Below are 24,127 nucleotides of genomic sequence, written 5' to 3' on the forward strand. Positions count from 1 at the left end.
TGCTAGAGTCCGGGTCTATGAGGAAACCAACTGAATTTCGCCAGTTGATCTTCGCTCCCACTGCAGAGTAGAATACATCAAGGGCCAGCCTCACTCTCTCCACCATCAACTCATCGTCCTCTATGTAGAGGGCTGTGTCATCTGCGTACTCTGAGTTTAACAACTCAATCTCCTCTCTTACTGGAAGTCGGAGGCCGCATAATCCGCTCACACGTGACCTGAGGAAGTGGGACATCGGCTCTGCGAAGAGTAGAAGCAGGAATGGAGCCAAGGGGCAACCTTGTTGAACCGATCTCTCCAGCTGAAACTTCTTCCCTCGCCTTCCGCCTATGAGAACCCTGCTGGTGGCCGATCTGTATAGGGCGGAGACCCCACTAATCCAAGCCTGGGGGAATCCCAACCTTACCATGGTGTCCTCTAGGAAATCCCAGTCCACCCTGTCATAAGCTTTCTCGAAATCCAAGAGTAGTACGGCTAGTCTGTGCCCACTGTGCTGAGCCCACTCTCTCACCTCAAAGAAGGTAAATACATTGTCTAGGATGCTTCTATTTTGAACAAAGCCTGTCTGAGTGTCATGGATGATATCTGGAAGCATGGGGCGTAGTCGCCTACCAATCATCTTTGCCAGTGCCTTATAGGCCACTGACAATAAGGCGATCGGTCTTGTTGTGTCGAGATGGGCGATTCAGTCTGATAACTGATACGATGGGGCAAAGTAGAATACAACTTAGTTCGATTCAAGACAGAGGCACGAGATACGTTTCTCCTCCCAACCTTGTCTAGTTAATTGTTGGCAACTCCCATCGTGATCCGATTGCCAGCCGTCAACTCTTGGTGAGTCCTACTATTCTTGGACTCCCTTTAATTCTAGGCTCCCTTAACCCCCGTTCAGGTGCCCAAGGCCCCCGGACGGTCATCCCTCGCGCTTGTTTCCCGTAATTTACCTAATTAATGTAACATTTCCTTCCCCTTAAGAATCGGTTTCGTCCTCGAAAACGATACTTGGAAGGTCTAACTGTAAATTGGGAAACCTTTTCCTTAAGGTACTTGCTCCCATGTTGAGCTTTCTTCTGAACAATCTTTCCATTTGACCAAACATTCTTGATAAATAGTATTCCTTGTTCATCTATTACGAACATTTAATATTCTTTCTGGTTCATGTGGATTAGATCGGTCGTCTAATAACTCCTCAATGCTATCATTTAGGATTAGATTATCCAAATCACCCAGCTTCTTTCTTAACTTACTTACATGAAAAACTGGATGTATTTTACTACCAGCAGGTAGTTGGAGCTTGTAAGCCTGTTCTCCCACCTTTTTAAGTATTGTGAAAGGACCACAATACCTGGGTGAAAGTTTTGGACATTGTCCCATTTTCATGGTTTTAGTTTGTTCAGGCACTTTAAGATAAACCAATTCTCCTTCTTCAAAGGAGACGTCTCTTTGGTGAGGATCTGCATAAGCTCTAGCTTGATTTTAAGCTTTCTTAATATTTTCTTGAGAAAATTTTAACATACTATTCATATCCTCCAAAAAGTCCTTAGCTTTGGGCTGAAACCCATACATTAACATAAATAGACTATATCCAGTGGAAGAGTACTTGGCACTATTATATGCAAACTCTGCTATCGGTAGATACTCTTCCCAATTAGTTTGCCTTTTACTTACATATGCCCTAAGTATATCTTCAAGGATTTGGTTAACCCTTTCAGTTTGCCCATCTATTTGCGGGTGGTCCGCCGTACTCATGCTAAGTTTAGTATCCAATTTCCTAAATACCGCACGCCAAAATTGACTATCAAATTTTCTATCCCGATCAGAAACTATATTTGCCGGAAGGCCATACAATCGGTATATGTTCTCTACGAACAATCTAGCCAATTCTTGTGTTTTAACATCCGTTGAAGTTGGAATAAACCTAGCCATTTTGGTTAACCTATCCACAATCACCCACATGGAGTCGTGCCCCCTCTGTATTCTGGGTAATGCAACAATAAAATCCATGGAGATACTCTCCCATTTTCCTGAAGGAATCTCTAATGGATGGAGAAGTCCTTCCATTTTCAACCTTTGAGCTTTATTAACGTGGCATTTATTACATTTGACCACATAGTCAAGGACGTCCTTATTCATTCTAGGCAATAGAACTGCCTTTTAGTAAGACTATAAGTCTTATTAACTCTTGGATGTCCCACGCTAGGGGTATCATGACACTCAAAGAGTATCTAGCGCCTTATTTCTTTATCTTTCGGGACACATACCCTACCCTTGTAGAGTAAATAACCATTATCAATGGTAAAATTCTTCCACTTGAATCCGGTTTGAGCAACCCCTGATGCTCCATTTCCTTGTTGAACATCCTCAGATATTCCTTCCTCAGTGGAGGCCCTTCCATTTGGATCCCCATTTTCTATTGCTTCCCATATGTTGAAATATGCTGGATCAACTTGGCATTTTCCTTTTAAGGATTCAAGCAAATCGGAAGTGAACTGAGTAAAACTCAATTCATTTATGATGGGCATTCTGCTGAGTGCATCAGCCACTATATTATACTTTCCTTCTCTATACCTTATGTCATAGTCGAACTCTTGGAGGAGTTCGGCCCATCTGGCTTTACGCCCTTGTAGATCCAGTGGGTCATTAAGCCACTTAATGCTTTCATGATCCAACAAGATCAAAAGTTTAGCACCGTACAAATAGTGCCTCCATTTCTTCATTGCATGTACTATTGCATATAGCTCTCTCTCATAAACAGAATAGTTCTGTTTTGCACGGTCTAATTTCTTGCTTTCAAAAGCAACTAGTCAACCTTCTTGTAATAAGACTGTGCCTATCGCCTTATCACTAGCATCAGCTTCAACCACAAATGGTTTATTGGGATCCACAATTAATAGTACTGGAGCTGTAGCAATAGCTACCTTAAGTTTTTGAAAACTTTCATTTTGGTCTGTTCCCCAATTAAAGCTCTTTCTTTTCCCTTTAAGTTGGTTTGTCATTGGAATAGCTATTTTGACATAATCTTGAATGAATCTACGATTAAATCCAGATAAACCTAGGAAGATCTGTAGCTCTTCCAGGTTCCTTGGAGATGGCCATTCAATAATTGCCCTTACTTTTTCTGGATCCATCTTGATTCCCTCTTTTGAGATAATATGCCCCAAATATTTGACCTCTTGTGCGAAGAATTCGCATTTAGTTTTCTTCGCATAAAGGGAATGTGTTCTTAACAGTTGGAATACCAATTGTAAGTGTTCCAAATGTTCTTCTCTTGATTTACTAAAGATCAAAATATCATCCAAGAAGACTACTACAAAATGTCCTAGATAGGGCCGTAACACACTATTCATCACCTTCATAAAGGTAGCTGGTGCATTAGTGAGGCCAAAAGGCATCACCAAAAAATCATAATGCTCGTATCTAGTACGAAATGCTGTCTTAGGAACATCGTGTCTTAATTCTTACTTGGTGATAGCCTGATCTTAAATCTATCTTTGTGAAGAATTTTGCCCCTTGTAATTGATCAAAAAGATCTTCCATTCTGGGCATAGGAAATTTATTCTTCACCGTTATTTTATTAAGTGCTCTATAATCAACACAAAGTCGCATAGAACCATCTTTTTTCTTTACCAATAAAATTGGCGAAGCGCAAGGTGAATTACTGGGTTGTATAAACCCTTTATCAAGGTAATCCTTAATTTGTCTTTCAACTTCTTGGTGTTGTGTTTCACTTAACTTATAAGGTGGTTTAGAAATAGGGTGTGTATCCTTATTTGTGTCAATTGGGTGATTTATATCACCCCTATCTGGTGGAAGGCCACTTGGTAAATCAGAAGGAAACACATCTTTAAATTCATCTAACAAACCACTTAATTCATTATGTACATTCAACTCACAAACATAAGAAAATTGTTGCTTTATATTACAGGAAGTAAAAGTGTTTTGTACAGGAAGAGACCATAACATATATACCTCACAAGCTTCCTTCTTTATCAGCTTCTGAACCTCAGTGGAACACAACAAAGGATTATCAGATACTTCATATTCACCTTGAATCACAAAAGTCTTACCATCCCTTTCAAATTCTAGTGTATTATGATGATAACTGCGTTTTAAGGATGGTTCCAATCCCCATAGCCACTCCCTCCCTAAAGCAATATCAGCTCTTTCCATATTCATAATTTGGAAATCAAGTTTATCTTTATATCCTTGGATCTCAATTTCCAAACTGGATACCATTGTATCCCATATTTTATTATCTTGACCTTGCATCATACGAACAACATATTGATGCCCATTCTTTTGTTGGGGAAGTTTCAATTTTTTGACAAGTGCATAATTTATGAAATTGTGGGTAGCAGAGTCATCAATCATGACTCTAACCCTCTTTCCAGCTATCAATCCATGCACTCTAACTAAATCATGTGGCCCAAAGGTAGGCTGCCACATAGAAGTTGACATACAACACCTGTGTTATACATCCTGGTGCAAAACCTCTAAAGATTTATACCTTCCATGCCCCTTTAATTCTAGAGTCTGCACTACATGGATTTGTTTTTCTTTTCCCTTGCCCTTGCCCTTATCCTTTCCTTTATCTTCCCCTTTTTTTCTTTGAGAGCAATTCCAGACAGCATGGTTAGGAGATAGGCAATTGAAACACAGCTTTTCTTTTTGGCCTTATCAAAGTCATCTGGACTTAACTTTGGCCTTACATATTGTTTCTTTTCAAGAGGTTATTTCTTGCTCTTAAAAAATGGCATTTTCCTTTTAAATTTGCCTACAAATTTTGAGGTTTCCAATTCCTTAGTCTTGGGCTCCGTATCAGTGAGACTAGTGAGTGTACGTGGACGCGTACTATCTTCATTGATTAATGCAAATTTAATTGCCTCTTCAAGCGTCTTAGGTGAACTCCTTTTTACTTACTTTTTACAGGCCTTATCTAGTCCCCTAATGAATCCTCTTGTCTTTTGAAATTCATCTATTCCTTCCAATTTGAGGATTATCTCACGATATTCCTCCAGATATGTTAGCAGGGTTCTTCCCTTTTGTCTGACATAATCCCAATCTTCCCAATTTCTTTCCATTTCATTTTCAGGAAGGAATTCTTTCAAAAAGACCGATTCAAATTAAGTCCAAGTTTCAGGTATTTTATTTGCCTCCTTTAAAGTTCGCCACCATTTATATGCCTTCGGCCCCAAAGTTAAACTGGCCTCTAGCGCTTGGAGATGTGGTGGAGTATTTTCAAGTTTGTGCCAATCTTCCCATTTTTGGACAAAAATAAAGAGTGTCTTTATTTCTATCTTTTTCCTCCCCGTGAAATTGAGGGGGTTTCATATCTTTTAAAACTGGATTATCCCTCAACTTGTGGTGGGGTTCCTTAGGATCTCGCATAATCACATCCAAATCTTTCGATGAAGATGGGATATTCGAGGTTTCTAACTTATTTTTATCCCTTTCTAGTAATAAAGTTAATTGAGGTTTTATTTCGGTGAGTGTTTGAGTTAAAAATTCCATTTGAAACCCCTCTGCCTACACATGAACAGTTAGATCATCAAATTGTTCTCGTGTGGCAAAAAATTCTTCCCACTGTTCTTCTTGTATCTCCATTTCATGGGGATCTACCATAGGGTGGTCCCCCGAACTAGAACCCTCAATTACTCCCTCTTTCCCTTTCTCTTCCATTAATACACTAGAATTGGAAAGCAAATATAAGAAATTTGCGTACAAAGTAAAGTACTTCCCTGGTTATAGTGACAGGGCAACTGTTGCTGGTTTTAATAATAACCCCGAAGAGTGAGGGATAATTTATCTTTCCCGAACTGAGCCGGTCACGCTGGAAATGAAGCTTATTGGCAGAAACAGGTAGTAAGGAGGGGACTAAATATACCCCTTCTTAATGGTCACGTGAACCATCTATGCGCCTTCCTTGAATTCGTTCTCTGCCCAACCTGTACTTGTCATACGACTGCAGTCGGAGCTAGTCACAGAAACGCTAGACGGTAGACAGTAACCTGCAGTCGGAGCTGGTCACAGAGACGCCAGACGGTAGTGCCGTTTTTTATTGGTTGCGCCTCACGAAGTAGATCATGTCCAGAATACGGGCGTTAAGTGTGTGGGGAACCGTCTTCACGTTGGATGACGGGTGACATGTCGGGTAACGACTTCACGCCAAATTTTGTATGACGTGTCGTGTGGGCATCGGAAAAAAAACTTCACGCGTAAACGGAAGCGAGACCCGGCGGCTCTGAAGAAAGGATGACCCGACGGCTCTGAAGAAAGAGGATCCAATGCCTGCTCTAATACCTGTGTTGTGTCGAGATGGGCGATTCAGTCTGATAACTGATACGATGAGGCAAAGTAGAATACAACTTATTTCGATTCAAGACAGAGGCACGAGATACGTTTCTCCTCCCAACCTTGCCTAGTTAATTGTTGGCAACTCCCATCGTGATCCGATTGCCAGCCGTCAACTCTTGGTGAGTCCTACTATTCTTGGACTCCCTTTAATTCTAGGCTCCCCTAAACCCCGTTCGGGTGCCCAAGGCCCCCGGACGGTCATCCCTCGTGCCTGTTTCCTATAATTTACCTAATTAATGTAACAGGTCTCCACTGGAAAAGCTCCATCCGGTCTCCCCCTTTGGGGAGAAAACTAATGAGGCTTGCCAAGAGACTCCTGGCATCTGTCCTAAGGTGAAAATCTCTTGGAAGGCCATCAATAGGGGGTCCTTCACTACTTCCTAGTAGGTAGTGAAGAAGGCCTTAGAGAGGCCATCCTCCCCCGGGCATTTCTGCCCATCCTGTGTATGGAAAGCCTCCTCTAGTTTCTTCTCTGTGAAGGGGGCTAGGAGGGAGCATCCCATCTCCTCTGTGATGAGGGACCGGATGTGATCCCATACCTGTTGTCTACATCTTTGTCCTCTAGCTGAAGTTGTCTCCTGCTGGAAAAGGCGCATGTAATAGTTGGTGGCAATCTCCATCACCTCGTCTGGGCTAGAACGGGCCCTCCCATACTGATCCCGGAGGCTGCGTATCCGCTCTCCTGCGGTGCGAGGCCGGTGCACCTGGAAGAACTCTCTGCACATCGTGTCTCCCTTCTGCACCCAAAAGGCTGTTGAGGTTCGGAAAGAGAACTTCAAGCACCTATCCTCTAGGCCAGCAATGGCTGCTCGCGCGCGCACCTCCTGTGCGTGGACGGTGGGGTCCCCTGGTGCCCCCTGCAATAATCTCTGCGTGGCTGCAAGGTCCCGTTGGAGTGCTCTCTCCTCCTCCTAGCTCTGCTGCCTAGCCTGTATGGCTGCCTCTTGGCAGATTCTGCTCGACTCTGCTAGGACCTATACAACCTCCTCAGCTATTCGGTCCCTCTTGCCTCACTCTCTTGTCCAAATCTGCTCTATCTGTCTCGTCACCTCCTCCCTCCTATAGATCAAGTCAGGGATCCGACAGGATCGTGTGTCTAGGGCGGATGCTGGGGGGTCAAGTGTCAGGAGAACCGGGCAGTGATCGGACAACGTGGTGCCTGCCAACTGCTCAATCTGGCCTCCACGAGAGCCTCCTCACTCTCCCACATAAAACCTGTCCAACCACTCCAGCAGAACTCTACCTAGCCTCTTGTATCCCCAAGGCAAGTCCAACGACCTCTCCCTCCTATGGAAAGCAGGGTCTCTCCAGGCATCGCGTGCTCTGACTGCCAGCAAAAAGACCTCCCATGCCTCCTGCTCCTCCCCAGCCATGCCTTGGTAGTTACTACCTCTGCCCTGCGGGTCCTCCAGAGCCTCCAGATTGTTGAAGTCTCCTCCAACAATCAAGGAATCTACCTCTGGGAGTCATTCCGCGATCTCCACCTAGAACCTGCTGCTTGCCCTAACCTCCGTAGGGGCATAGACATTGAGGACTCCAAGGCACGAGTCCCCAGTATCCAATCTAACCCATAGAACCCTCCCTGCCACTATCGTCCCGTGGTCTCGAACACAGGCGGTGAGACTTGGGCCAATAGAGGTGCATGCATACATCTCCACTCCTGCCGTGGGCACCTATGGCGTACTCCCAGTAAGTGTGCGAGCTGCCCGGCAGCACCTTCTCTATCCGTTGGGCCTGGGTGGGGTTGAGCTTGTGCTCCTGTAGAAGCAAGATGTCATTCCGTCTGGCCAGGGCAGGCTGCTATAGCTCCTACCGAACAATCAACTTCCTGGAACCACGTGCCCCACTGTAGTGGAGGCTATTCACATTCCAGGATGCTAGGTGTAAACTCATGGGGAAACTTGTGACTGACCGAACAAGTATATGTTCGGTGTGGAGGTTGCTGATGAGGAGGAGAAATTGTGAGGCATGCAAGTACGCTTTGCCACCGGTCTGGACAGCGAACTCTAGTCCCCCATGGAGGCCCTCGGCTGGACCATAGGAGTGATAGATGCTCCAGGTGGTATTATCAATGCATCTATCAGCCATGTTGAGAGTCGTGACTCGGTACACTAGTAGAAACGGGCCGCCTGTGCCAGGGGCCACTCGATCACGTCCCTCAGAGCTCTCCACTGTGGAGGGGCTCGAAAGATAATGCTCAAGTGTGGGACCTCGGCACCAGCCCACCAGTTAATGTCCATCATGCACCCAGGCCACTGCTGTGCAAACAATGCTAATCCTTCATCTCCCATCCTTTGGGATATGTGATCCACCACCTGACTCTTCACCTCCTCCTCTATCTGTATAGTCATCCACACCCCTGAGTGAGAGGACTGAAGAAAAAAGGTATAGTTTGGTCCATCCGGTGATGCTAGTAGATGGACCTTGCCTCTCCTTGACTTACGAACCACGAAGATCCCCACCTCTCCCCACCAGTTAATGTCCATCATGCACCCAGGCCACTGCTGTGCAAACAATGCTAATCCTTCATCTCCCATCTTTTGGGATATGTGATCCACCACCTGACTCTTCACCTCCTCCTCTATCTGTGTAGTCATCCACACCCCTGAGTGAGAGGACTGAAGAAAAAAGGTATAGTTTGGTCCATCCGATGATGCTAGTAGATGGACCTTGCCTCTCCTTGACTTACGAACCACGAAGATCCCCACCTCTAGAGGTAGTGGGAACTCTCCGCGCTCCGCAACTCTCAGGTAGGACCATGGGCTACCACGGAAGAACTCCTGTAGCAACAATTGTGCTTGTCTCGAGAAGGTGTGACGGGCGGCAGGGGCGGATGAATTGGTGACTGTATGGGAGGGGGAGGACTGGTGGTGCGAGGAGGAAGTAGGTGTGTGTGGCTCATCACCTCTTGTGGGAGGGTGGGGGGTGGGACTGGGAGGGGCCACCTGAACCGGGTGTGGATCAGGGGGAGTGCTCGGTATGGAAAGTGGTGGGGGGAAAGAGGATCGAGGAATAGTAGGATGGACAGGGATGCATGGCGGGTGTATGGGGGGGACTGATGGCCTTGGAAAGGGGGGGCTATGGGCCCGGGTCAGTGGGGGAGGGGCATGAAATGTAGAAGTGGGTGGGTGTGGGGGCTGTGGAAACTCAAGCAAGGTAGTCTGGGGCGTGGGTGGTGGATGTGGAGGGCTACAGTCCTGCCGGGTGGGACGGGCAGGGGGGGGCTGTGGAGTGCTTTGCCGGGGGGGGGGGGGGGGGGGGGGGGGGGGGTGGAGTGCTTTGCAGACGGGGTGGGCATGAGCTGTCAGGGCAGGGGCAAGCAATTGGGGATAGCTCGTCAGAGGGTGGCGTGTCAGATAGAGCGGGGGGGGGGGGGGGGGGGGGGGGGGGGGGGGCGGGGGGGGGCGGCTGGTGTTTGTCGAATGGGAGGGAGGATGCCTGGCGCGGGGCCGGGGGGGGGGAGCTGGCGCAGGCGAGGGGGGGAGGGGAGGACTAGCGTGGGGGCAGTTCAAGCGGGGACGGAGGCAGCAACAGTGTGATGGCAGGCTCTTTTTTTTTTGGAGGGTATTTCTTTATCTTGTATTGCTTGCTACAAGGTTGAAGTACATTGAGATATAGGCTGATCTCCTTAATCTTCAATAGTACAATGGCTGTAAAAAATGACCAGCACTTCTTGGGCACAAGTTTCCCCTTGATTGTACAACAATTCGGGCTCAATTTGGGTCTTCAATCTCTTACATGTGGGTCACAATAATTTGGGAAAGGGCTACACCTCAGATCAGCTGCAAATTAATGCCTTTAGGCGTGCTATACCGAGTATGTGGTTCTTTAGTAATTGGGCATGGATCTCAAGATGGCTGTGGAAACCTTGATTTCTAGTGTAAATTAGGGTTTGGGTAGCAATGTCTTTAATTGCTCTTCACCCCAAGTTTGAAATGGGTGAGAACCACTAAGGGCTCATTGGTAGATGAGAGAAAACACCTAGTACAATTGGCAAGCCCTCCTCTTCTATCCCTACCTTTCACTAAGGCAAAGAAGGAAACCTGTTGCCCTTGTCTTGTTGTGTTGCATGGTCAATTGTTGCTCATCTTAGAGCTTATCCAGTGGCTCCTCCTTCCTCCCTTACCCTTTGAATGTTAGAATAACCCTCAACCAGCCCCTAAATAGCTTCTCTCAACTTGCATGGGTAATTTTGACAAGTGGCAGCCTGTTTTGCCACTTGATAGCTTTTCAAATGTAATTTCCAGCTTTAATTAATTAATTTTCAGAATTTAATTTCTGAATATTAATTATTTATTTATTTGACCCTGTCCAAGAACTATTCGGTGCCCATTCACATTTAATGTGCTAACCCCCATGGGACATTTACGCCTTGGACTAGCGTTAATTTATTATTTTAATGGTCCAACTAATGGCCTAGACCCAAGTACCTGTCTAGTATAATTTTATACAACTTTTGCCAATGTCACCCACTGATCACTTGGGACACTTAGGTGGTCACCGTGAGTTGATTGGCTTGCACTTCACATGTGCACAACTAAATTATGCCGAAGATAAGCATGGGTCCATGTGATAGATTTTGTGGACCTACCAAATCCTGCTATGAACCATGGGTCATGTCCTTTGATCTGGAGTAAAATCTCCTCCCAAGCAACTTGTTCTCCTTCTCGAATAGCATGTATATCTACCTTTCCTATCCTCCAAGGTCTCCACCATGTTGAAGTCACCCCTATCCAATGGTTAACCTATGGTAAGGACTGTGAGGGTGGTCCAAAATTGTCTCATGTCTTGCTGGCAAATCGAGGCATAGATGACTAATAGACCAATCAATGCCTCCTATACTCTCACAGAGGCCTACATGGCTCTCCCCAGAACCACGATGCCCCAGTCCTTGTATTGACTACGTCCACTCCTCACTGATAAATATGCAAACAACCACCTTTATCTCTATGGCTCCCATAGCTGCTACCCAGTAGATGTGGCTCGGTCCTAGTAGTAACTTTCTACAACATTGGGATATCCTCTCTATAGAGAGGTGGTGCACTTGCAACATGAGAAAGTCCACCAATCCTCCCACTAGTGCTCTATGTAAGTCCTATTGCATGAGGCTTTGACCTTGCTTGAAGTGTTGACCTTCGAAGCCTCGTACATTCCATGAGAGGATCCTCATGGTGTGCCTCTAAGTCACTCGGACCGGCGTGGCTCTACAGCCCATGTTTGTCTTTACTGCCTCCTACCCTACACTTTGTGTGTCTCCTCTCCACTGGCTTTGTTGCAACATGTAACATGGGAAATCCTTAGAGAATGCATCCGAGTCCTCTGTCTCCTACTCACTCTCGTAGCTCACCTCAACTTCCTCAATCTAGCTTGTGTCCAAGACTTGTGATTGGATTAGCTTTGGTGACTTTGTCTAGTGAGTAGGGAGTGCAGTGGTGGCATGTCCATGGTCTAAGAGCTCTCTCTTTGCCATGTGAGGGGCTACTACTATCTGAGGCTGAGAGATCTTTGGCTCTTGGGTGGTCTAGGTGGTGAAAGGAGTATCTCTAGAGGTTGTAGAAATCTAAGGCAGCACCATACAAGCAGCCAGTCTGAGGTCTCTAACCATTGTCCATCATCTGTCTCCCTATCTCTGTGGCTCCAAGTCTCTTTGCTCCTATCCCTATTCCATGTTTGTGTGCTGGTGTGGTGTTTTCTTCTGCTTTGTCTAGCATTACACCATCTATGATGTTCTACCTCGCTCCTCAGCCTAAGTCCTGCCGCCTCCCTCATCCTTAAAGAAGACCTACCGCCATCATGACAGGGGGCATTCCACTGCTAATACGTGCTGAATTATCCTAAGGCGAAGCACTGACCAAGGAGTCCTATGTATGACATCAGCTATATGAGGAATTCCCCATGGACAGAGAGAGTATCCTAATGGTCTGGGGAAGGTTGTGTAAGGATGCTACGGGCACAATGAGATTTATAAATGGGTATCATTGTGGGCCCTTGGAGAGTGCGTTAACAAATATCCTCTCTCTCTATGTAACATGGACGAAGGTGCTACTAATCTCAGGCAGATATAGAGTGAAGCATTCATCAAGGCTAGGAAAGAGATGGTGATGACAGTGCCATCCTCAAGCGATGAGTAGTCCTGACCCTCCATCCATCTATCAAAGTATGCTACCGATGATCTAATGTGGAGCGGATTGGTAGCAAGCATTGCATCTATGTTGCCTAGAAGAGTCGAACTGGAGCTTGGAACTGACTTTTGTTGCCCTAGTTGGGTGTCGATAAGAGCTACTGTATGGAGTCCTTTAGGATGTGAATGGTAGGGCGATTTCCAACTAGTCTATAGGTCAAAGATGATGCTTTGAGGGTTGTCATTGTGTCTCGAAGTATGAGCTATTTGTTTGGGCTGAAGCGAATCAGAGGGAAAGTATCAGTCATAGAAGGGGCAAGGGGTTGAGTGGAGCCCCCTGGTGGTTGTGGTGAACCGGCTACTATCTCGTGCAACTTGCTGCCTCCATGTGTTTAAGGTGTTGGTGGTATCTTGATGATCCGTATTGAGCTCTATTGTAGTGGCTCTAGTGCATGAGTGGGTTGTGCTAAAGGAGGGGTGATGGATGCATCTTGGGCAAGGAATCAAACATTACTAGGGTGGATGTAGATGCTGAAGACATCCATGTGTGGTGTGTAAGAAAACTAGATGCAACAGAGCACATTTTTAAGCAAGTGACAAATTGAGAATATGGAGAATTAATAACTTTGATTATTGTACATGAGTACAATAGATAGTTGATACTTCCTTGTCATGTGCTTCTATTAGGCGGCTTCGATAGCACACAAGAAATAGACAAGTGCACAGGCTGTGTATATAGAAAAGTGTGGTTGTGGTAATGAAAATGAGCCACAAATTGATATGCTAAATAGAGTGTTGCATGCATGCTTTTTTGCGCATGCAACCAAAATTGGCTGCCCAACGTATATTCAGTAGGTCCATGAATTATGCAGGGCATTTTAGTTTAACCACCCCTTGGGTGAGGGGCTACCTTCCCCCAAGAAGGTTGGTAGGAAAAGCTGCACCGCGATAAGGGCCTAGTGTAGTGATAACTCTACATATGTATGTAGCTAGGTTGGCAATGTGCCAAACCCCACAATGGTCTTTCTCTAGCTATTTGGCCACACTTGGCCACCATCCAATGCTGAAAGCAGGACCTACTAGGTAAATGTGTTGTTTATAAATGCCTTCTTCTCATATGAGGGGGGACTCACAAAGATGGAATCAACAATTGCCTATCTAGTTACATGAGGGGTGGAGCATTGATCTCCAACATGGAGGCTTGGATGGAAGGGAGGTGACGATAATGAAGAATTTGTCAGGCCGGTTCAAAGAGCTGATGTGCTGGCAATTATGGTGGACAAGATGATAATTGGCAGCTGATGTAGGCATGTAGGTAAGTGAAGGGTGGTGAAAAATAGGTAAGGTAGGTGTCTGCAGCCAACTAGGGCTGACAGCAGCTGGGAACTGGACAGGGTGATCAAGTAAAATGGAGGCAAAGGCAATGAGGTGAGTGGCGTGTCAGCTGGTGATGAGTAGATGAGGTGGGTGGTAAAGCTCAGCAGCAAAGGCGTCATGCTGACTGGAAACCTATCAGAGGGATGTCGCATGAGATTTTTGGGTGGTTATGTCAGCCATCTCAAAGGTCCTGTCACTTTTGCATGTCATGTTCCTTAGGCAGTGGGCCTGCTTCAAGGAGAGGGGCAAAATATGTTGGTTAAACATGATCTAATTTGTAAAGAGGGAAATTTTGACTTTTCATGGAGTACAATAGATAGTTGACACTTCCTTGCCATGTGCTTCTGTTAGGAGGCTTCAATAGTGCACAAGAAACAGACGAGAGCAAAGGCTATGTATATAGAAAAGTGTGGTTATGGTAACCAAAATGAGCCATAAATTGATATGCTAAATAGAGCATTGCATGTATGTTTTTTTGAGCACACAACCAAAATTGACCACCCAATGTATATTCAGTAGGTCCATGCATTATTCATGACATTTTAGTGTAACAGCCCCTTGGGCCAAGGGCCACCTTCCTGCAATAACATTGGTAGGAAACACCGCACCGTGACAAGCCTTCTAGACAAGGACCTAGTGGAGTAATAACTCTACATATGAATGTAGCTAGGCTGGCAATGTGCCAAACCCCACAATGGTCTGTCTCTAGCTATTTGGCCACACTTGGCCACCATCTGGTTTTGAAACAGGGACCTACTAGGTAAATGTGCTGCTATTTTAATCCTTGTAATGTGGATAATTCTTAGGATGGAATATGATTCTAGTGACATATTTTCCATTTATGTCAATTAGTTTGTGGTATGAAATGAGACTGAACTTTTTGGATTCATTATGCATATACTCTAGCTTGTAAAGAAACTTGTTCTTGTAAAGAAGGGAGGGAGGGTGGGTGGGTGGGTGGGAGGCTTCTTAATTCCATAATTTTTCAGATGATTTTTGAACAAATGAGATGCCATTTCTTACAAGGTCACATTATTGTGGAATTAGAAGTCTCTATGGATCCAACTACAGTAATCAGGTTAGTGTCAAGTCTCCAAAACGTAGGTTAAGGTGTAGGTATTGAGTGAGCTTTTAAAACTGTTTTAAATGCAGGAAAAATAAATTTTAAGAGATTGTAAGAGGATTTTGTTGGCTTTCAGTTTATATCATTGTTCTACTAAAAGCTTCTCCACAAGCATGTATTCCGTGTTACTTTTTGTATCCAGTTTTACTCAAAGATTTGTTTGCCATCATAAATTATTGCATAGGAAAAGCATGATTGAAATTATGCATTGTGTCATTTTTGCATGCATTTCCACACACTTTCATTTCTACTTTGTATGCATACATTGCCTTCCTCAGGTAGTGGCTCACCCGTGAGAAACGGCCCTTCAACCTTTTTGCTTGATCTTTTCAGAGTGGTAGAACTACAGCTAGCTCATTGTTGTTGGATTTCTATTTCCTGCAATTTCATGGTATTACCTGTCTCTCCATTGCCCAGTAAGTCTACATCATTTTCCATGTTGGGGAAGCCAAGGGGAGCATATAATCTGTGTATTGTTGGGCAGCATGTGAAGGGAGGAGGGCTGGCCCTTGCAAGACGGCCATTGGTGAACATGTTCCAATAGTGGTGGAACAGCAGTGGACAGTGTAGTCATGAACATATAGGTGCATAAGTGTGTGAAAGGGTAGCCAGGAATTGCAGCCAAGTGTCAGTCAGAAAGTTTGCATATGCTGGCACTCACGTGGAGATCCACTCAACGTGCAGGTCAGAAGTCACCATGAATACATGGCCATTCACCAGCTGTTCAGCATAGTTATGAACATGCTACATTTCTCCTGCAGGTCCCCAAAGAGAGAGAGAGAGAGAGAGAGAGAGAGAGAGAGAGAGAGTGAGGAAAAAAAAGGAAAAGCAGACAAGATGCTGCCCTGTGCACACTTCTGTCTGGCACCCCCCATCTGACGTGCTGACCTAGAGCTATAACCTGCGGGCTGCACAGTAATCTATGCGCTGGCCTGTTCCTGCAGGCAGAGAGAGAGAGAGTGAGTGAGTGAGTTGATTTGCAGCAGACATGTCTGAGTTAAACACTGTTTTTATTGACCAAGTGGTCGATGCTTTGGGACCTGATTTGGATGCCAAAGAAGGGGAAAACATGGTCCCTTGTACCGAGATGGAGGTACCTTATTCCAAGGTTCTGCCTAGCCTAGATGCACAGCCACTGATGAGACGCAGCATACATGCTTCTGATGCCTTGAGGAAGGAAACTGTGGAATACCACCAACTGATAATCAGGTGTGCTTCTATGTGTAGGTCATATCTATCACTGAAGACTCTCAAGACCTTGATTGGGAACACTTATCAAAGTTTGCCAATAATTTGCTGGGTGATAATGTTCAACACAACCGTGAAGCATTCTCTGATCAGGATCAAGATGATGTTTTAGATGCAACCATTGATACCAAAACAATGCTGCATTCTTTCTCGCCATTTCATGAAAGAGGGGTCATCCTCTTTTTCACGGGTAGGATCTCAGTGGTTTCATGGATCCGCCAATGGCTCCTGGAGGAAATTTTTGTGGGACCACGGGGCTTCTATGAAGTAATGCTCAAATTGGCAATGCTTTGTGACAACCTCTTGGCAAAGGTGCCTTTGTTTTTTTATCAACGCCTTGTTCATGTTGTACCATGCAGACCGATGGCTAACTTTCAGCACTTGCTCTAATAGGAATGCCCGGTCTAGGTGGAAGTGGAGGCGTGCCTTATGGTATATTGGACTTTGCTTAAGGAAGCTATGGTAGCCATTGGCACGATCTTGGTGCCCCCTAGCTTAAGGGCTAAAAATTGCAATCACATGTATATATTATGGGATAGTGCTCACAAGCGGCCTAATTGGTTAAGGCTAAACTATCTTGGAATGCCATCCTTGCATTATCGTTTGAAATGGGGCACCTTTGCTAGTCATTGTCTATGTTGTAGGTAGTTGGGACATTTTATGGCTGAGTGCTTGGATAAAAAGGTAATTCTAGAGGCGGGAATTCCACCAATGGCTCAGGAAGATCTCATGATTGAACGCCCTCAAGATGAGGAGGTTCCAACACCCACCAACATAGACAAAGTGAAAAAATCTATGCAATCCCAGGATCAATCGGAACAGGGTTGGGGTTGCTGATGGGAGACTTCAATATGTGTGTGGATTCATTGTAGTCTACTTCTGGTCATTCAATGAGGATGAATGCTCTTGAGAATCGGGTCTTAATTTGCCTTGAATATTCTTAAAAAAGACTTTTGGTCCTAGCTGCATTTATTGAATCCTAGATTCACATTTCATTCAGCGTAGTATTCCGCCACATGGTCTAGATTGGATCACCTGTATGTCATGCATGATCCCATTCCCCTTCAGCGCTCGATTAGACAAGACTGCCCTTTGATTCCTTCGTCTTTTGCTTTGGCAACCCATCCAGTCCTTACTATGTTATCTCATATGGTGGCCATTGGGAAATTGTCTGGTTGTTTGGTTTGTCCCTTCCTTTTGGATAACATTTTATTCCTCAATCATTGGCCAATGACACCTTCATGATCCTTAATGCAAAAAGGGACAATCTTCATAAGGCATTGGATGTTTGGGATCTCTTTGGTTATGTTTCTAGTCTTCGTATTAATTTTGTGAAGTCCTCTCTTGTTAGCTACACTAAACTTGATCGTTAGTCCCTCGGATGGCAAGGGTTGATCATACCTCATGGTAGTGTTGTCAAACATCAGGGGGTATCCCTTGGGGGTCTATATTCAACCCAAAGTTTTGCTAGATTGGATTTCGCAAAAGATAGAGGCGAAATTCATCTATTGGAAATCCTATGCTTCGCCCTTCTATGTGTATCTCAAAGTCGCATATGCCATCATGCTAATGATGCTCACTTACTTCCTCCCAATCTTGTCTTGGACTATTGCCACTCTAAATGCCCTTACAAAGCACGTACGCTTCATGTTGTGGAAGAAGGATTTGTTGCATGCAATAATATCTTGAATTTCTTGTAGTCATGCTTGTACCCCTAAAAGTATGGGTGGTGGAGCTATTCTTGATGGGAAGGCTCACATGGTGGCCCTTCATTGGTCACTCTTTTGAGCTATGTGCACTGATTATCACCTTGTGGTCTTTATTGTCCAGGCTTTTTTGGAAGATCAGGGTCATATCCATGGTAATGCTAGCACACAAGCTTCATGGTAGCACATTCTTCATTCTGATGCCCACTTTTCGATACCTCTCTCTTTGGCGAATCATTTGGTTTGTCCTTGGTGCCTGGGTCTTCAAAAGGTGCATTGGCATCTTGCAGAGGATTGCTCGATGGATAATTCTTTTCAACTAGAGCCGTTGGCTGTGTCACAGTTGCTCTCCTGGGATGAGAAATAGGAGGATCACCGCAAATTTAACTATATGGTGCGTTTGGGTTTGACTTATATTGCTGATGCCACCCTTGTCAACCGTGGGGGATTCATGTCCTACATAGGTAGGAGACTTTATCGGATTCTTGGATATTGTGAGTTGTAGGGTTAGCTAGACAGGATGTTGCAACCTATGCAGCCCTTTCTTGTTTCTATTCGTGATCATCCTGAACAGGACTAGGACCTTCTTAGTCATCTTAACCTTCAAAATGCTTCAACTAGCCAAGTTTATCATCTCATGATTAAGGATCATTATTGACTGGTCAATAAAGCCAATGCGACTTGGGGTATGTATAAATCTAAGGTCTAGTGGAAGATGACTGTGATGGAGGGTTTCTAAATAAGACACCCTTTAAATATAAGGTCTTTCTTTGGCGAGTGATCATTGATGAGCTGCCTCTCACCTTGGCATCGAAGCGTCGAATATCGAATGGAAACTGCTTCTTTTGCACGAGCCTTGTGGAGTCCTCACGTCATTGATCTATCTCTTGCTCCTTAGCCAGGAAACTCTGGACTTTCTTGTCAAATATTTGGAGAATTGTGGCTGGTCCATTGTTGTGCCCCTCTCATTGCTCGTCCAAAATACCCCGCTCCGCCGTAGCAGCATATGAAGCTTATGTTTCATTTTCTCAAAAGTTTTGGGTTTTTGGCATAATTGGGTTACCAGAAATGCTTTCGTCTTTGACTCTGCTGCAAGTGTTCAAGGGCATATTGCCAGAATCAAGTGTCTCCTACATTGGTAGTTAGATCTTATTTAGTATGCTGATCTTCTCCCTTGAGAGAATTTGGTACCTTGGCATATGGCAATCTTCTCTATTCAATTGCCTTGACTTTGTATCTTTTTTTAATGATGGCCTAGAGCCACCTAGAGCCATCCTGCATCTTGTAATTTTGTATCTTTTTTTTAATTAATAGAATTGCTTGTTACGGAGAGAGAGAGAGAGAGAGAGAGAGAGAGAGAGAGAGAGAGAGAGAGAGAAAGGGAGAGAGAGAGGGACACATGCCATGCATTATTCTGGTGTGCTTATGATTGTACATGAGAAATATCAGCCTGTTCTCATTAAAAATGATGTACATGGCCGTTTTGTGGTGATTGAAGTTTTATTTGAAGGAGAGATCTTCTGGTTGCTGGGCCTCTATGCTCCGAATGACCCGTTATCCCGTCGGGATCTTTGGAATACTTTGCAGACCTCCTTGTCACTTGGCAGACGAGGTTTTTTTATGGGGGATTTTAATATGTGTGTTGATTCTTCACACCCCACATCAGAACATTCGGTGATGGACGCTCTGGAAAGTTGTGTGTGGAATGCTTTTGCTCTTGTTGTACTTAAGTAAGATCTCTGGTCTTGGCTACACCCCTCTTCTATAGGGTTTACTTTCCATTCTGCGCAGTATATAACTACATGGTCACGGTTGGACCGCATGTACATCATGCAGGATGATGATTTTCTTCCTGAGATGCTGGAAATGAAAGTGTTGCAGCAATATGCCTTGTCGGACCATTTCCCTCTACAACTTGAGATACTTGCACAACCCATTGCACCTTTTAAGCAATTCCTAGATAGACTCCCTTTACGCTTCAACTCCTCTTATTTGAAGCATTTAATCTTTCAGGGCTATATGCAGTAATTGATTGATAGATTTTTATTGGACTTCGCTGCTGAGGGCAATGCTTCTTTTGAATGATTGCTTTCTAATGTGCAGCGGGTTGCTCGGCAGTATGGGATCCATTATGCCTCTCTTTGTCAGCAGAGGACTTACTGGCTTTGGTTCCTTCTCAGCTGGGGGACACTCCGAATGATGTATTCCTGCTGTCATTGGCGATGCGTTTGGCTGATCTTACTGGCTTTTGTTCGTTCTCTGCTGGGGGACACTCCGGATTATGTATTCCTGCTGTCATTGGCGATGCGTTTGGCTGATCTTTCATTGCAGAACTTATGTCTACTATAGGCTTTGGTACTCGGATGTTCCGCTTGATCTACACCATTAGTACTACTACTTCTTCGCGAGTTATACTAAATGGTGGTGTTACCGAGCCATTTGTCCTTGCATGCTCTGTGAGACAAGGTTGCCCTTTGAGTCCTCTCTTCTTTGCCCTTGCGACTCATCCGGTTCTTTCCATGTTATCTTCCATGGCAGCTTCTACTCAGTTGGCTAGATTGTCCCTTCCTTTTGGACAGCACTTCATTACTCAATCTTTGGTTGATGATAGCTTTATGATTCTGCATGCGGACAAGGACAATCTTCGCAAAGCATTAGATGTTTAGACGCTCTTTGGTCATGCTTCTGGTCTTCATATCAATGCTTTCAAATCAGCCATTCTCAGTTGTACGGAGTCCGATTTACAGTCATTGGGCTGGCAGGGACAAGTTGTTCCCCGTGGTTCCATTGTCAAGCATCTTGGGTACCCTTTGGGTGTTGATGTTCGGCCAAAACTACTTCTCGAGTGGATTTCACAGAAACTGGCAGCTAAGTTTCTGTATTGGAAGTCGCAGGCTTGGCCCTTTCATGTTCGTCTCAAAGTGGCTCAGACAATTATGTTGCCGATGCTCACATATTTCTCGCCATTGCTGCCTTGGACTACTACTACTTTGAATCCTCTCACTCGGCGCATTCGTTTCATGTTATGGAAGAAGGATTCCTTGCAGGCAGGCATTTCATGGATTTCTTGGTCGCATACATGTACCCCCAAACGCATGGGTGGTGGGGCTATTTTGGATGCCGAAACTCATATGCTGCCACTTCGTTGGTCTCTTTTTCGTGCCATGTGCGTGGATCATCACCCGTGGGTCGTTATAGCCCGTTATTTTCTTAAGGATCACGGGCTTCTGCATGGTAATTCACAAATTTGGAGCTCCTAGTGGCATGTTCTTAATGCAGACTCCCGGTTTTCTGGTCCTTCCTCATCCCTGCTTGTTCATTTAGTCTGCTCCTGGAAATTGGTTCTCCAGAAGGCACGTTGGCATCCAGCGGAGGACCGCTTACATACTTAACTCTTTTCAACTGGAATTGTTGGCAGTTTCGCGATTACTTTCTTGGGAAGGCAAACATGAGCTCAGACCAAAATTTAACCGCATGACACGTTTGGGCTTGACTTCAGTTTGCAGATGCTACCCTTATCAGTTGTAACGTCGTCATATCCTTTCAAACACCCAAGAGGCTTTTCAGAATCCCTCGTGGATACCGTGATTTATGGGAACAGCTTTTGTCAGTGCTCCAGAATAGGCAACCCTTTCCTGCCCTTGCTTTGGATTGATTGTCCTTGGCAGGACTTGGACCTTGCGCGTCGGTTGAATTTGGAAAAGGCCTCAGCTAACCAGGTGTATCATCTTTTGATTAAAGATCATCAATGGCTGGTTACTAAAGCTAATACTGTATGGGGATTGCGGAAATCTCGGTCATGTTGGAAGACAATTGTAATGCAGGGCTGGTTGAACAAGACACCTTTCAAATGCAAGGTCTTTCTTTGGAGGGTAATGATTAGTGGTCTTCCGCTTGCTTCGGCCCTTTCCAAGCGTTGAATCTCTAATGGCCATTGTTTCTTTTGCACCACTACTATGGAATCGGCCCGTCATCGATTTATTTCGTGCCCTCTCGCTAAGAATATCTGGTCGCTCTTGTCAGCGGTTTGACGCGCAATGGTTGGCTTCTCGCTAAGCCCTTTTGATTGGGTTTTTGTACGACTAAAATACCCCACACCGGCACAACCGCATATGAAGATCTTGTTTCACTTTCTTAGATACTGGGGATGCTGGCACAATTGGACCACTCGGAATGCCTTTCTTTTTTATTCGGCCTCTAATGTCCCGGCACATATTGTGAGGCTTAAAGGTCTCTTGCATTGGCAGATAGATCTCATTCGGCACTCGGGCTTACTCCCTCGGGAGGACTTACTTCCTTGGCATATGGCAATTTCCTCTTTGTCTTTGCCATGACTTTTGTAACTCTTTTGTAGTTTAGTACTGAAGCCTTTACACATGATGGCTTAGTGTCATCGTGTATCTTGTAATCAAGTAAACTTGTACTTTTTTTCGTAATTAATACAATTACCTTTTACGAAGAGAGAGAGAGAGAGAGAGAGAGAGAGAGAGAGAGAGTATGATAACATAATGGTCAAAAAAGAATAATAAATGTAAATGTAAATGAACAATAGAAGAAAACTAAAGGCTATAGGTTAAAAAGAGAACTCGTTGATAAAGAGAGCTCTATCCAATATAATCTCATGGGGGCATAGAGGGCATGGCTCTAACCCTAGCAATAATCTCCTATATGTGCCTATGGTGGTGCCGTTGATGTCTATGTCAAGATCTAGGATATCTGGATTGGCCAAGCTAGATAGCTCGATCAATCAATATCCCTTGTATGTGTAGATAGTGGTGGTGTCAAAGTGCCTTCTATGATCCTCCCTTGGGTGGACTAAGACTGTGACTACCCTGAAGCCTCTTAAGTTTCCCTCACAAAGAAATCTATGAACTGCCTTTGGGATAGGGCCTTGTTATCCTAGAGTTGTGCTCCTAAGGAGCATGTCACGAAGCCATTGTATCTCAAGGAGCAAGAGATCAAGGCATCTCTGATGATCAGTGCAAAAATTACAGCAATAATAAAACTCACATAAATTGAAAATGCAACATTACCGGCGCCTAAAATTGCGCCCTTGCAGTATTTCTTTATCTTGTATTGCAATCTGGATGGAATACGTTGAGATTCTTTCAATCTCCTCTCTTCTATTGCCTCTTGCTGTCACAAATGATCGACAAGCCTTCAAACCAATTTGCCCCTTGGTTTGCTCAACAAATCAGCCTTTACTGTCCTCCTGGGGTAATAAATTCAGCCCCAAATCACTCTTGGTTGGCTAGCCTCTTGAATTTCTTGGAATTCCTCAATTTCAATTGCTTGAAATTCAAGCCCTAGGCCTAAAAATCTGAGCACACTTTTGAAGGTGGCTGCCAAACCCTAATTTTTGCTATAAATAAGGGTTTACATTAGAGATTCTCAAATCTCCACGTCCAATGGGGATTATTGGAATTAACTTAGGGAAGATGAGTAATGGCTGGAGGATAAGAGAGGATTCTATGGAGAGAGAAATTTCAAAGTTTCATTGCAAGAAACTGAGCAAATCAATTGCTGCCCTATTTCCAATTGCATTTGCTGCTTTGCGTGTCTCTGATTATCTCATGATTAGTTCTTGGCTTTGGAATTAGTTTGAACAAGTCGATTGTGATGAATACTTCCTTCTTCAATTCTTTCTCAAAGAGTGTTGACAGGAGTAACAAGAATACAACCCCGCTATCCATTAACTCTCTCAAAAAATCATGAGTTTCTCCTCCAATAACCCTTTGCAACTTTGGGCAAATAAGAGGCATTAAAAATCTCTACCTGAAGTGCCTAGCAACAATCCTACCAAGGCAACTGATCCAAGGGTGATAAAGAAAATTTAGAAATCTGCTTAAAGGAGATAAATGAACTTTTTAAAAAGGGATTAACAGAACCTAGTAACAGCCTTGGACTTGCCAAGCGTTCTATGTCAGCAGTTATGCTGAACAGAAAAGAGAATAAAAATAGCTTGTCATCAACTACAAGCCTTTGAAGAGATTCTCAATTGACAGCAAATATCATTTACCCTTAAAAGGATGATACAATTCAGAGATTGGAGAGTACTCAAAAGTTTTTCCAAAATTTGATCTTAAATCAGGTTATTAGTAGTTCAAGATAAGACTGGAGTTTGTCTAGAGAGAGTGGATTCAATGTATAGGCTCCTCAGACACTACTATGGAGCCTAGATTAGTGATGTTTTTATTG

General features: G+C 44.5%; 1 protein-coding gene across 3 annotated transcripts in view; it reads left to right on the plus strand.

Annotated features, from left to right (window-relative positions):
• Nucleotides 1-24,127, plus strand: part of LOC148029348 (Cation efflux family protein) — a 146,686-nt gene that overhangs the window by 119,599 nt on the left and 2,960 nt on the right. For all 3 annotated transcript variants that reach the window (XR_015692412.1, XM_087688126.1, XM_087688127.1), the window contains one exon: nucleotides 14,842-14,930. Coding sequence is in view for 2 of the 3 variants with exons in the window: in XM_087688126.1 (XP_087544252.1) it covers nucleotides 14,842-14,930 (89 nt within the window). In the remaining variant the exon portion in view is untranslated. The remainder of the gene's footprint in view (nucleotides 1-14,841; nucleotides 14,931-24,127) is intronic.

This window comes from Lygodium microphyllum, chromosome 11 (genome assembly GCF_053477565.2).
Source record: "Lygodium microphyllum isolate KBCC chromosome 11, Lygodium_microphyllum_v1.1.10, whole genome shotgun sequence".
NCBI lineage: Eukaryota > Viridiplantae > Streptophyta > Polypodiopsida > Schizaeales > Lygodiaceae > Lygodium > Lygodium microphyllum.